This window comes from Lonchura striata, chromosome 1 (genome assembly GCF_046129695.1).
Source record: "Lonchura striata isolate bLonStr1 chromosome 1, bLonStr1.mat, whole genome shotgun sequence".
NCBI lineage: Eukaryota > Metazoa > Chordata > Aves > Passeriformes > Estrildidae > Lonchura > Lonchura striata.
The window spans coordinates 7,903,117-7,918,995 of record NC_134603.1 but is presented as its reverse complement, the minus strand read 5'-3'; the positions used below and the strand labels follow the sequence as shown (position 1 = coordinate 7,918,995).

General features: G+C 40.6%; 1 protein-coding gene across 1 annotated transcript in view; it reads right to left on the bottom strand.

Moving 5' to 3' along the window:
- The window catches only part of ZFAT (zinc finger and AT-hook domain containing), a 74,467-nt gene extending 59,783 nt beyond the window's left edge, over positions 1-14,684 (bottom strand). The window contains exons 1-2 of the mRNA XM_021542388.2: positions 14,485-14,684; positions 5,230-5,400 (exon numbers count right to left, since the gene is read on the bottom strand). Of these exons, the coding sequence (XP_021398063.2) occupies positions 5,230-5,400; positions 14,485-14,503 (190 nt within the window). The 5' untranslated portion in view covers positions 14,504-14,684. The remainder of the gene's footprint in view (positions 1-5,229; positions 5,401-14,484) is intronic.
- Positions 14,685-15,879: the final 1,195 nt, after the last annotated feature.

Sequence of the window (15,879 nt, the reverse complement as noted above, 5' to 3'; positions counted from 1 at the left end):
TATGTTTAAGAACCAAAATCTCATTGTCTTTTTAATATAGTGAAAAATTACTCCCTAATATTTTCTGTGGTTCTTAATTGTCAGCACTTTCTAGCCAAAAGCTGGCCTAAAAAATTATTGGTAACAAATAAATTCCAGAAGTCATGCAAAAAAAAATTCCTGAATTAAAATCAGAAGTAATCCAAAACTCCTAATAAATACAATATAATTTTACATACCTATATTTCTATACATATATTTTCTATAATTTTACATTCCTATATTTTTCCTATAGTAGAGGAAATATTGATGAAATCCATGATATGCAGTGCACAGAAATGCATAACAACATAAACTGTATTTCCTGCTTAAGATTTCTCTCATCACTGCTGTACTGATAACTTGAGATTGACAATGTAGAAGTCTGAAAAATCACAAAAAGAGAGAATATTAAAAAAAACCCCGAACTACAAAATTTTTTAAGCACAAGTGCTGAAAGACCTTTTTGAATTGGTTGATTTAGAGGTTATGGAAAACTAAATGACTTAAGGAATCTTAAAGGAAGATGATGCAGGAGAACAGAAGAAGGTAGCATCATGTTATTTGTAACCTAGTCAGCATTTCCCCAAAACATCAAGCAAACAAAACCTCACAATCAGAGACCACAGCTTTGAGTTAACCATGTAATTACTGTGAGATTAAAAAGAAAGCATTCTGTCTTCTTACAGGAGTGACTGAATACCTGTCTGCTTAAAACTGCCAAGAAACCTTACTATGAATAGAAAAAAACAACTGTTTCCCTTAACTTTTTGCAACTCTCCACCAGTGTCCTGAAATTTCATGTTACTCTAGGAAAAGCAGTTCTGTCAATTTCAGCCAAAAGAAAGGGGTGACTGCAGTGCTCTCACAACTTCTCTTCATTACCATTCATGCTAGTTTGATAGCCATCACAGCAATCAGTATTTAAGTTGATTAACAAACAATTAAAACAAACCCAACAACAATTATATTTACTGTTAGAAAAACCCATCACAAGACCACAGTCTGCTAATTGTCCAACATGAGGAATACACATGTGGATGCTGGTCCGACTACTATAAAATAGTTAAATCCAAGGCTTCAAAGAATGAATGCAACCACCATGTTCTGTATCTATGATATTCTTTTCATTTCTTCCAATGCAATCATCAGATAACCCAACAACAAGAAATTAAGAAAAATCAGGTCAAAGAGTCACTTCTTCCTGACTGTTTTAGTGCAAATTTAATGAAAAACAGAACAGCACTTTCACATTAAAACCAAAACTGAAATAAAATCTTGCATGCAAGTGGAAATATGAAAACTGCTCCTTTAAATGGCTAGTGATAGAACTTCTGCTATGGCTTACAAAATTGCAGCTCTTATCACTGTGACTCTTAATGGTGTGGCAAATAAACAAAGAATGTTTGTAAATGTGTGCAGCAGTAGGAGAATTTACAGCAGTTCTCAACCATGTAAAAGGTTTGGTGGCATGAGGCAGGCAGCAACAAACACAGGAACAGGAGGGCTAATGGGAGAACTCATACATCACAGGAACTTCCAAGGCTTATCAGTCATTTCGTTGCTCCTTGGTTTCCTTTTTCCAAGACAGAACTTATCTCAAGCTACTTTGAGTTAACAATGACAGAATTAAACTTTTAAAGAGGCACATAACCACAAATTCCAGCTGTCTCTCTAGCCAGCTTGCCTCCAGAGAGCTCTCCACACTGCAGTATACAAATTCCAGCTTAAACCACCTAAGATAAACAGCACCCAGTAATTTAATAGTAGAACATTTTCATTCACCTGCCAGTACATAACCAAGTTAATAAAATATTTCTTGTTAGAAAAAAGAATCTATTTAACTGCTAAAAATAAAGTAGTATATTAAATAAATAATAACCCCCCCCCCCAACACTTATTTCAAGGATGCTTAGTCATAAATAGAAGTTTTAAATTGGTCATTAAAAAGATTTTGAATTAAGATCCTGTTCCCTCAAGAACAATTTCATTGTTTCTGGGGATTTTGCACTCATTAGAGACTGACTGAAACCAATCTTTATGCTGACTGCTATTGGATGAACAATGGCAATATCCAGGGAAGACATTCTGTGCTATGATGTATAATTATGTACTCAAAGGCATAAAAAAGACACTCCGAAAAGAGAGTAATGAAATAAACTGTAAGTCTATTTTTATACTGTTTCTTCATAGGAATTGTCCACGTAAGCTTGTCCAAATCAATCTATTTAATACAAAAAGTTTGTCAGAAATCACAAAACACTTGTGCAAATGTCACTTAAACCTCCTGACCATATTTTAACAGGCTGACACATTATGCAACATGACTCCTTCCTCAAATGTCAGTATAAAAAGCTTAAATTCATCAGTTACAACAGCACAACATATTCAGACTCTTCTGCACACAGTGTCACACAAATGCATGCATATAAATCTCATCCTCAGCCTTATTTTATTACAGTTCTGTGTTTGTATCACAGCACCTGCAACACCTCCTGTCCCCCAGGTGTGAATGCAGGCTCTGTGTGTGGTTTTGTGTTCAGGCAAGGATGAAGGTGATGTACACACTGTGGTTCTAAGTGACCTTAGGGAGCTGCACTCCTCAAAGGAAACTGTGATACTCAGACTGTAACTTCCTTCAAGGTTTCATAACAGACAGAGACATGCATCCCATAATCCAGATACAGCCCAAACCAAAAATAATCCATCAGGTAATAACAGTATGAACAGATGAAGCCAGGGCCATTGATGTCCACAAATCCTCACCAATCTGACTAAGCAGAAGCAAAAGAAAGCTGAATTTTGACAAGCACTCTGAAGGAAATGGAGATCATTATGAAGAATTATAAAAAGCCCTAGGCTAAACTGAAGCACGAATGACTACAATTACCTGTCATTTCCCAAAACAAAGATGTCACATTAAAGCTGGACAAAATGTGACTTGTGCATAGATGTATAACAGCAACATCTCCCTGGAACCCTTGGTCCAACTCCATTAAAAAAATTTTAACGGCATTGTGCCAAAATATTTAGGACAAATCAACTCTAAATAGATTATGGCTTAACAATGGGAAAGTGGTGTGACTAAACAAAATGCAGCAGAGAGCACTGTAAGTAAAATAACACTAGAGTAATAAACATATATTCCATGTCCCCGGTATTTATAAAATAATTAATTCATTACTGAAGCAGAACAAAGCTCCATTAGCAAGTCAGCATTCACTCTTCTATACCAATTGTGGGGTAGCTACAGTATTTACCAATAATTGGAAAATAATTTACACTTTCAAAGGAGAAAAATACCTTCATCTATTAGTCACCAAGTACTGAAAGTTGTAATTTCTAAGACTGTCATTCACCAATTATTTCTCCTTTCAATGACAATACTGAATTACTACAAAGACTGGTTCACTAACAAATAATTGTATGCTACAAACTTTCCAAGTTTTATTTGCTACAGATTCCACAGCAGGAGGGAATAATTGATGTTTTTAAAGAAGAACTTTTCCCAAATCCTATGCTCAACTGTAGAATACTGTATTTTTTTTAAAACAGAACACAGAAAATAATTCAATGGGACTTCAGAACCCTCTTCTCCAATCAATCTGCCTGATAAGAAAGGAGAAATGCTAAAGAATGCCTAGAACATTACTTGAAAACTATGGAAAAGTAATTTACCTTGACATTCTTACTGACAGCAGATGGCAAAGAGTTGGGCTACATAACCTGAAAAAGGTGGCACCATATGAACACATCAGATGAATAAAGTATTCACCAAGAATAATTAGAAAGGTAAATTATGAATATATAACTTAAGAATGTTATATTTTACATAAGATTTGCAAAGTTGTTTTCTTAAAAGCTAATTATGTCTAATTTCTGTTGCTGCAGATCATAATGGTAATTGCAAACTATCCTCATGAATGTACAATGCATGCTGAACCCATACAATATAGAAAGTGCAGATGCTCCTGACAAAAATGCAAAGCGAAGTTGATAGAAGAGCCTTTTTACTAAAATGAGTATGTTACAAGGTACCAGGCTCACTGTGCTCAGAAACATATGTAGTGGAGGGATAACAGGAAACAAAGATTTGAGAAAGGAAAAGGCATTTTGCATGCCCAAAGAATTAATTCTGTGCTATGAAAATAAAATTAGAATAACATTTTGAAAACTGATTTGAAATTTATTTATCATCTTCTGATACATTGGTACTTTTGGGCATTATGTGAAATAATACTCTGGTGAGATTTTTTCATCAGCAGCCACCTACGTAGACAGCAGCTCTAGTGAAATACTAAATGACCATAATTAGAAATATCTTCTTACATTGGTGAAGTTAATATAACTACTGAATTACTGCTGGTAAATAAGCAAAGAAACATCACATACATTTGTTAACAACAAAAAAAATTCTTGAATGTATGATATTAGAGGGCAGTTGATTCATAAGCACATAGTTTTTAAAATCCAGAAATTATAATGATTGAAAAATCTTAGTATTTGTGTTAAATAAGAGGTTTGCCAGCAATATAAATCCATTACTTTGTAAGAGCATAAAAGAAGATAAAAAGTCTGAATTATTTTGAACCCATCTCCAATATTCCAAAGGATGGAAATTATGATCAGTTAAAAATGGAAAGGAACAAATGGAACTTCTTCCATTGCACAATAAAATTTTTATGTGTAGCTAATTCAACTTCTGATTGCTTTATTTACCAGCATCACTATCAAAACACAGTTATAAATTATGAATTGTGCCACTTCTCTGTTTGGAAGAGAACTATTAACATTACCTGAATCACAACAAACAATTAGATCACTCAAAAAGGACAACTAAGCCTCAAGACACCCTCACCCATGGTGTCCTGATTGCTTTTCACCATGGTGTCCAGATGGCTGCTAGACAATCTTCCCACTGCTCCCAGTACAGAGCTCAAACTAAAGCTGTAGGAAGGAAACTTTACTGTACTTGACATTGGCAATTAATGAACCAATGTCATCATTCCCTAAAACACATTGAGTTTATCCATATCTGTTATGTAATCTATTCTGTGCTGAATGAAATTTGGGGTGACAGCTTCACAGTGCTTATTATAAAAACAAACTATGGAAACCATTCTATACACAATGCAGAGTCATCACACCACAGGTTTTATTAAAAAAATATGTAACACTGAAAATTACGTTTCTCTCAATTTCTGAAGGTACCTTTTCCATCTTTGCTTGTGTTTGTGGGTACTGTTAGAGGCTGGAGAGGAATAATGATGTCATCCACACCGGTCCCTTCTTCTGTGTGTTTCTCAGAGACATGAGACAACAGCTCGGACTTATTCGGTGAAAATAAGTTACAAAGCTTACACATGAAGATGGAATTGTTCCCTAAAAAAGCAAGTTTAAAAACAAGGAGTTAGTGTTTCCAAATATAAGTTATTTATGTTACCATGAGTTACTGCGATTTTGGTTCAGTCAACATAGTAACTATCATTTACTTAAGACACATAACAGGTAGCAATGAGGTGAAATGAACACATTCATAATATATCCCCAAATTAATTAATTTAAGAAATGGGCAAACTCCCAGCTAGATCCTCATAGGGCAGATAATTTCTTCTGGCTAAAATCTTAGAAATGTTTTAACAGGACACAAAAGGAAGAAGAACAATTTAAGACCTTTTTCCCCTTCCAGCCTTAAACATCATTTTAATTTTATATATTTTCAAACACATGGTAAAATTATATGTAAGACATGATGTCCTTATTGAGTTCCATGAAAAGTTCTTGTTGATTTAAGAAAAATGAACAAACAAAACAAAAAAACAAACTAAAAACCTTCAAAGCAGCAGAAGCAAATGAAGAATGCCATTAAAATGTCAATTTGACACAACTTTTTAGATAAATCTTTATGTTTTTTTTTTAATTCACAGGTACTTGACGTGTGATATGAAAGCAAAGCGTCAAGAAAGTAAATAAAAATAAAGAAGGACTAATATAATCCCAGATTTTAAAAAGCCAGAGATTTTAGCCAGAGAAATTCAGAGGATTACTGTTTTCTAACACTGCAGTCTTTTAGTTTAATAATTGATTTCTGAAGAGTCCCTACTCCCTTTGGGGTAATATGAAACAAAAAAACAACCAGTAACCAATTTTAACAGCACAGCTGTTCTCCAGCTACATGTATGAAGCTCTGGTCCAGAGCCCGGTTGCAATTGCTGCTCTCCCTGCACCTCCCTATAGAAAATTAGGGACATAAACCCACTGAAACCAAACTGGAACAAGCAGCATTTCTGAGGTACAAGCCAAACCAGAGATCACTGGGTAAGTACAGAAATAAAGTGATAGTTTGTGAATTTTGGGATGAATCTGGGCGTATGAGAACATGGAAGCTGTATTTTGGGACCTATTTTTAAAACAAACCTAAGCACTCACCTATTGAAACTTATTCTACCTCTTTCATGGCACACTAATTATATAGTTCACCCCACTCAAAAAAAAAATCTTTATTTAAGGTGTCCTGAAAGTTAAGAGTAGCAGAGGTGTCTCTTTTACAGGTATTTGCTCTTGAAACATAACAAAAGCATGGCTCAAAACCAACAGGCAGGTTATGCCTTCATCTCTTCCACAGTATCTCTGAAAAAACAGCTCCAATACCGCTCCTGTTGTTCGAAATATTCCCTTATTACACACAAGCAGCTGTGTAAGTGTATGGTACAATCAACATGTTCTTAGGAGCTCAGCTGGGCTCCTTCTCAGGCATTCTGCTGTCTTGAGCACACAGATATTTCTGTTTTGATTGCAGTATGTTGAAATGGTCCTTTGAACTAATTCTGCTCTAGTTAGCATTATTGTTTTTTGTTATTTTTTTTACAGAGCATGAAGCCTGTTATTGACCCAGCAAATAACAACTCTGCTCTTTGAATGTAAATGCAAAATAAAACCTACGAACATTTACCTAAACATTTAACCAATTGAAATCTCACGATTTAGCTGACATTTCTGCTTTGAAATTTTATTTGCCTCTGTATCTGCTTCCTGACCTGCTGGCTGTTTACCCTAGAAGTTCTGGCTCAGTGTTTTTCTCTTGTCTCCACGTTGAACAACTGCAATCAGTATTTACACACCACTATATCTCACTCCTCCCAGTGAGGACTTGGGGAGGGGCAGAAGAGCAAGGAGAGCGCCCAGAAGCCTCTGTGGGTGTTAGAAGTGTTTGATTAGCAAGGCCACCCAAAACCAGAAGAGAACTGCCCAGGTGGCAGAGCACTGAGAGTGCCAGTGAAGGTGCAGGAAGCACCAGGAGAACACACAGAAGATGCACAAGCTTTACTCAGAGGCAAGATGGAAACCAGAGTAATAAAATTATTTTAGGTAGAATGACTGGAAAAGGAGGGCAGAGAGCAGAGGATAAACTCTGCTGATCACCAGACTAAGCAAGTATGGAATAAGCAAACAATAATTGATTACGCAGTTGCTAATTAGGCAGTGTAGCAATAAAGCAATGAATTATAGTCAATTAAGTGTAAAAATCAAATAAGGAGTAAGTTAATTAACTATGCATAGAATCAATGACTAATTAGTGAATAATTAATTATGTAGGAAATCAACTGAACAATTAATTAGGCAGCAATTAAATATGCAGAGAAAGAAAAGAACAGTAATCAAGTATGCAGGTACACAAATGTCAGGAAATTCAGCCAAAACCAATCTGGGATGTTCTGTTCACTAAACACGTTTGTGGTAATTCATTATCTTCAACTTGCCCCTATAAGCTGTGCTAAATATACACTGAAATAAATAATACCAATAATTTTCTTCTTAATTGACTATGTGGAAAATTGAGCTATAACTTAAGCAAAGCCTTTTTTTTCTAATTCTTCCAAAACCCTCAGCATATTGCTTAATTAGTAGGGTTTTTTTCCTTCACACTGAGCATAGCTACAGCAAAGGGAGTTTAACAAATGGATTTCTAAAAACAAAGAGCAAGCTGCAGACTAGGAAGCAGATTCCCTGCTTCCCAATCCCCTTCACAAAGCATAAACCTGTATCTGTCCTCTTTGGCTTTCAAATTGTAGTGGGGAATGGGAAAGGGGCAAGAAAGCAGCACTTCTCTTGGAAAGATCACTGAAATTAACAGTACTTAAGGGAATCAAGGAATATATTATTGTCATATATACTTTTAACCAGTATATGACAAAACTAGTGCAAAGTCAATTTTAACTAACCAAAAACTTTAATTTTGCATAAAAGGAAATCTCAGTATTGGGTATTGTTTTGTTTTAACAATTACTTTCACAAGACACACAGGACAAGGACACAAACATGTATTTATATTTGTTTTATTTATATTTATGTGTACCCTAAATCATTCTAATGCATCCAAAACTTTTCACATTTCCTTTCAAAGCAAGCAAGAGTTAACAACTTCTGTAAGTGCCTTTAATGTTCTGTAGCTGTTAAAAGGAATTAGAACTCCACAATTAAATAAAAAAATAAAGTCACTGAGTATTTGTTGGCCTGTGTAAAAAGTTGATCAATAATTATGCATCTGGTCAACCTTCCTAAAATATGCAGCAATTAAGTTCAGAATATGAATAATAACTTATTTCTTTCTAAACTTACTACAGAGCTGAAACAAACTTTGTTGCCTCATCACAATCAAATTCTTAACAGGAACTTTCTGCAATTAAAAATCTTATTCATCAGAGTAGGACTTGGTCTTGTTGGGCTTTTTGTTTTAGTTTTTTTTTTTTCTCTGTTGTTTCTGTACAGATATCAAGTACAATAAAAAGTGGAAAAAGTGGGCACAGCAATTCCAATCAAATTATTTGTTCTGTAAAAGAACTTTTCACACACAAATGTTGAACATGTAAGATATTCAAGTGTCTAAGAATAATAAACAAGACTTTTTCTGTTCAGGTTGAAGCAATGAAATGTGAGGTAGCAGTTAATATGAAAGCAGCATGTAAACAGCCAATTACTTTTGTTTAAGACAAGCAGCACAACTTCTTAGTAATTAGGCTTTAATTAGCCTTATGCAGAGTTGTTAAATGTCAGGTCAGGATAGGATGCCAAGATTAAATGTTTAGACACCATTAATGACTGCTTCACCCAGCAAGCAGACAGGGAAACACATGAGGAGAAACAGTTCTTAACTTTATCAGAAGTAAAACACAAGACCCTTTTCAAAGTGACATTATTTGAGAGTTACTCTATAACCATGATTAAAGTACTACTCAAAAGCCCTCTTAAAAGAGTGATAAAGAACCAAATGTTTATGCTTCACTTCAACAATGCAAAGTATATGAAGATAAAAAGCATCTTTAACAAAACAAACCACAAAAAAGACTACAAAGTTCCAAGAGAAGTTAAATCCTTGAAAGCAGCATGAAGGCTATTTAAAAGCATCATATTTGATGCTAATCATCAAAGAAGGTTTTAGAAACGGGAACAAGAAATCTAGCACAGCTAAATAGCAGTGAAATGAACTTTCAATAGAAGAAAACATTTTCATAGATGTTTCATCAAATGAGGAAAGCAAAAGAAGATTTAAACTGTGTCAAATTTAAGGTAAAAAAAACAGTTAGGCAGGTCACTAAGGGTAATTTTAGTAACTTAAAAAATAAAAATCAGAATGCAGCAAGATTTTAAAAACATCTCAACAGTAACAGGCCTGCCCAAGAGCCTGTGCAATATAAAGCAATCTGTATAGGAAAAAGACCCTTCAAAGAAGGTGAGCCCATTTCAAAATAAATTTTTCGATTTGCTGTCATTTTATAATGGTCTGGAGAAGTTTTCTGTGAAAGATATCTCAATTATAGCAAACACTTTAAAGACAGCCTCAAAACAAGGCTAGAAACTGCACTGCTCAGAAATAAAACCTCAGAGCTAAACCAGACAGACCTATAAAAGAGATGGTCCTAGAATACAAAGACCTATTGAAAAACAGAAAAGATCCATATTTGGCTTACATCTTTGGATATTGTTCCTCTATTAAAATAATAATAATCATAATCAACAGCCTTAAAAGGTACAGAAATAAGGAAGATCAATAACAAACACAGCATACATGAGGAGTTAAATAAATCAGATTTTTTTTTTTTTTTGGCTTGGAAAGATATAACTGAGGACCAGAGAAAAGGCAAAGTGTAAAATGAAGAACTACAAAACCAGATGTCATGAAGGACATGACCCCTCTGAAATTACTGCCTGCTTTGCAGCTGATCTCTCCCTGCTGCTGCAACTCCAAGGTGGGTACACATCCACTTGGTGTCCAGAATTCTTAGAAGCTGACCAGGAAGCACCAAGTTGATACAGACTGGCTGGGGCTCAGCAAAGCCTATAAAAAGGTCCAAGTCCGTATTCTGGACAAGTATCACTGTGTGCTTGTCCCATTCTTACTCTTCTCTATTTATACATCCATTGTGTGCTGTTAGGCACATGAAATGTCAGGAGCGAAACAAAATTAAGATCCAAATCATTCAATACTCTCTGACATTATATTTTGCACATTGCAATAAGATCACTTCATAATCTATGCTGCAGCATGATGCCACATTGGAGGTATTTGGGCTTAGCTCAGGTGTGTCAATCACTCCTCCTTTTGCCACCCTGACCCCCGCTGGGCACTGCCTGTCACTCCTGGAATGCCAGAAGGGCGTTGAGTGATTGGGCAGATTCAAAAGATGCCCTCTACCCCCAGGGGGCATTGGGCCATCCAGGTGTCCTTTGTCCCTTGAGACTTCCTCTCCTGTACCTGGTTGGTGGCTCCCTACCCCTTCCCCTGTCCCCTCCCCCAGGTAAAAGAGAGGGGAACCACGTAATCTGGGAGTTCTGACGGAGCAGTGATAGGATTCAGAGCTCTGCTTGGAGCTGCTGCTAGATTCAGAGGCCTGCGGGCCAGAATACAAACTCTGGATAAAGCCCTCCATGAGAACCAACTCCTTTCCTTCACCATAGCCTTAAAAGCCTCTCTGGCAGAGGAAAATCTCTGAGGGAGCAGACCCTCTGTGAGGGAAGCTCCATCCCACCACCACTGGAGCTCCGGCTGGCCTGGACTTGTCTCCACGTGCTCAGCTGCAACACCCAGCTAGCCAAAAGTGTCTCTGGGGTGCAACACCACAGTGGCACCTACTTGGTCAGCAGCAGGGCCACACAAGCCAAGGCACGTCCCGTTCTCAATATTGGTAATACCAATATATGTAGACTTTAACATAGTTCAATTGTTCCAAAGAGCATCCTTCCCATGTCTGGGGCCCCAGGGGTGGGCACAGCACTGCAGCTGGGGTCTCACTGAAGCAATACGTGGGATAAATAAATAGACTCCACAGCCTGGGGTAGTTATGGAGTGGGTACGTATTGCCAGCGCTCAGCACAAGTGAGATCACTCTCCAAGACTTGTGCACTGAGCCTTAGTCTGACCCACCTTTATTCCCAAAGGTGTTCCATACGCAGTACATTACACAATTTTTCTGTGCATATTCAAGCCCTGGCCCCTGTCCTTGCCTGTCATGCTAAGTAAGTCCACGGCCTTCTAGGCATGCATGGTTTGCTGTGGTAGTCCCGTGGGGGTCTCTGGTGGTCTCTTGGGGCTGAAGATCGTGGTCTTCCTCATGGTTGAACTCTTGAACTCTTCCTCTCTGCATGCGTGCTTTCGGTCTTCTGGTGCTTATCTGAGTACCGTCTGTCAGTCTCTGTAGGCTTAGGGGCAGAGGAGCCTCTTGATCCGTGTTCTTTGTATCTTTGGTCCTTTTTGGTGTTGTTCTTTATAAAAGCTTCAGAAATTTGCATTTTCTTATGCCCTTTTGTACCTTGGCAGAGGTTTCTTAAGTAAAAGGTTAAGATTCAACATATAACTCTACAAGCTAGAATATAAATGCTTAATTCATTTTGTTAAGTGACCTCCAAAAATCTGTTTCATTACCAGGGCAGAGCAGTAGGGCAGAATCCTCTCCCTCCACCTGCTCTGGATGCAGCCCAGCACACGTTTGGTTTCTGGGCTGCCAGAGCACATTGCTGGGTCATGTCCAGCCTCTCACCCACCAACACCCCAAGTCCTCGTCAGGGCTGCTCCAGTCCTGTCCCGGCCCAGGCTGTGTTTGTGCTCGGGCTTGCCCTGACCCAGGTGCAGGACCTGGAACTTGGCACTGCTGAGCTCCATGAGCTTCACCCAGCCCCACCTGTGGCACTCTCACCTAACCCAAACTCACTGTATTTAACCTGTCTGATACTGTATTTGTGAAAAGAAACTTGCATTTGAAAATGCTGGAGTTTAACTGACGATGGCAAATAAAAGCACATGTATTTTTCTGTATTATACACACCATCTTCATAAATGCTCCTGGAAAAAAGTTAAATAAAGTTCTTTAAAAGAAGACAACTGTCTACACAGACTTTTGTTGGCTAAAATATGTAAAATTCCTTACTTGGATATAACATGGATTTAATAGGATATTCAAATAATTATGAAATTTTTCTCAGTTTAGAATAATCACTTGATCCAACACAGAAAAATAATAGCTTTTCCATCATTAAGGGGAAAAAAAAAAAAGCCATAGTAGGTACATTTTATAGCAAGACATTTTTATTTTCATGTGCTAAGATCTCCCTCATGTGGCTAAACACAACACTGCTTAAGGTTCCACTAAAATACACTAATGCATAATATCAAAATGTGTAAGGTGCTCTACCAGAAACCAAAACCACTCAGAAGCCCTCAAAGTAGAAGCACAAACTACTTAATCAGTCATCAACTTCAAGATGCAACACTGAACCAGATTTTTGGAAGCAGCCATAAGGAAAAACATCTGAGGTCAGATACACCTCAGCAGTAGCAAAATCAAAAATACTGTGCACTCATGAGAGTTCTGGGTTCAACCACACTCAGAACACTCTTTATTAAGATAAATGCACTTGAATAAATATTAATTTATTAGTAGCACTACTAGTAGAAGAATTATTTCTCACTGAAAGTTGGATCCCAGGATATAAAGCAGTCCTTAAATGTTTTAACAATAATCCATAAGTAACATAGCACCTGTTAGATACTCTGCTACTCACTTATTCTCCTGATAGTGCAATTTTCCTTGGCATAAAATCCCATTTCATAGAATCACAGAATAGATAGGGTTGGAAGGCACCTCTGGAGACCATCTAGTCCAACCCTCCCACCAAAGCTGGATCACCTAGACCAGTGACACAGGAATGCATCCAGGTGGGTTTTTAATGTCTCCAGAAAAGGAGACTCCACCACCTCGCTGGGCACAACCTGTTGCAGCACCATCCTCAACATAAAGAGGTTCTTCTTCATGTTGCAGTTGAACTTTCTGAGTTTTAGAGTATGGCTATTACTCCTTAGTGGTGGTTTGAGCTGTAAACTATCCATCAGTACTTCATAAGAGAGGTAGAAGTAACTCAGGATTCTAAAAATTAAGAAGTCAACTTGGGGAATGACAACCAGAAGCCAAATTTGAGTATACAGGGTAATTAACAGGCATTAAATTGTTGCAGCATCACTTCACAAACTTGTACTGCAGCAGCACATAAGGATTGTGAAATGCAGAAAGCACATACACAGCACTCCTCGGGCTGCCACCTCTGAGTAACTTTATTCACTGCTCGAATGAAAGCCAGGCCAATACAAGGCACACCAAGGCCTGAGACGATACCGCAGTGAAAACATCTTTAACACATCCTAAACATCTGCCTTCTGCTGAGCTGCGGGGACCTTGAGCTGTTAACACTGTTTATCTAGAGTGACTGCCAGAGGAGCTCACCAGTGTTTCAAACCCAGGTGAGCACAGAATCACGGAATCAGAGCATGGAAAGGGGTTGGAACACACCTTAAGGATCATCCAGTCCAACCTCCCTGCCATGGCCAAGGACACCTCCCACCAGAACAGGTTGCCCAAAGCTTTATCCAGCCTGGCTCTGAACACTGCCAGGCTTGGGGCAGCTACAACTTTCCTTGGCACCCTGTTACAGTGTCTCACTACACTCAGAGTAAAGAACTTCTTCCTAATATCCAGACTAAAATTCCCCTGTTTCAGTTGGTACCCATTACTCCTTGTCCTATCGCTACAGTTCCAGAGGAAGAGCCCCTCTCCAGCTTCCCTGCAGGCCCCCTCACATCCTGTAAGGGTCTCCACGCTCCAACTCGGCACCAGCAGCAGCTCCAGCTGCTCCTTCCCGGCTCTTCCTCACTCGCTGCTGAGCGGCAGCTTCAGGACGGGCGGACGGGCACTGCAGCACTCCCGGCTCGGGCTGCCCGAGCCCTCCGGCAGCTCCCGGAGCCGCCCGGCCCCGCAGCCCCCCGGCCCGAGCAGCGCGGGGCGCCGGCCGCCGCGCTGGGAACTACTTGTCGTGCGGAAGGAGCGGCAACAGCGCCGCAACAGCGCCGCGCCGGAACCGCTTCCCCGCCCGCCGCGCGGGGATCCCTGCGCGCTCCCCCGCCCGCCCGGCCCCGCTCACCTGCAGCCGCCGCCTCCATGGCCGCGGGGGCTCGGCGGGACAGCGCGCCGGGGCCCGAGCGCGGCCCGCTTGGAACACAGAGTGAGGGAAAAGGGGGGGAAAAAAAACCAACACCACCGAAAACAGGGTCCCCGTGCGGCGCCTTATGGCGAATCTGCCGCGGCCGACACGGCAGTGGCGGCTCGGCTCGGCGGGGCGGGGCGGGGCGGCGCCTGCGCAGTCGCGGCCGCGCGGGGCCGCGGCCCCTGAGGCGCCGCCCGCGGGCTGAGGGCGGCGGGAGCGGGGCCGGGGCGGGGGTCGGGACGGGGACGCTGTGGCGGGGGACACGCGGGTCGGGATGGGGACGCTGTGGCAGGAGAGACGCGGGTCGGGACGGGGATGGTGTGGGAGGGACACGCGGGTCGGGACGGGGACGCTGTGGCGGGGGACACGCGGGTCGGGATGGGGACGGTGTGGCAGGAGAGACGCGGGTCGGGACGGGGACGGTGTGGCAGGAGAGACGCGGGTCGGGATGGGGACGCTGTGGCAGGGACACGCGGGTCGGGATGGGGACGGTGTGGCAGGGACACGCGGGACAGCCGCCATACGCCGCCGTCGTTTCCCCGTGCCCCTCGGAGCACCCGCTGCCCGCCTCAGGACCCCGGGGCTGCACAGCTCAGGCTGGCACAGCCTCGGGTGCCAAAGGCGTTTTAATTCACCACCTGTGGGTAAAATGTGTTTTAATGAGCCTGGTACTTAAGCACTAGTCATAGAATGCACTGGGTGGAAGGGTCTCGTTCAAGCCTCTTTGCCATGGGCAGGGAGACCTTCCTCTAAGCCAGGTTGTTCCGAGCCCCAGTTCCGCCTGGCCTTGAACATTCCCAGGAACATCCTGAGTTTGACTAACTCTCAGGAATCTGCAGTATTGCCACCCTCACGGTGACGGATTTCTTCCTAATTAAACCTATCCTCTGAGGTAAGAGCTGAGATCACGGGGAACCAGGCTGTGTGTCCCTTGTTCTCTGTGTCACCACAGGTAACTCTGGCAGGACTGTCTGAACAAACACACTTGGTGCTTGTGGGCGTGCAAAAGCAAGTGTTTGGAACCAGGGTCATTTGTGTGTAAAAGTCACTTCTCCTTGCTGGTGTCAACTTCTTCCAGCTTTACGCAGAGCTTTGCTCCATCACTTCACCCATTAATGCTTCTCTTACTCAGAATTACTTAGATGAGACAACTCTTACAAAAACATGTTCTTTGCAATTTATGTCAGAGACCTGAGTAGAAGGCAGAAGGGAAAGACCAGACCTTTCCAGAGGCTGTGGTTGCTCCTCTGCAAAATTTTTGTTTCTTTTGACCAAATGCAAATAACAGAGCAATATTATAGCAGAGTCATCACTGGGTGTTCTCATGAGAGG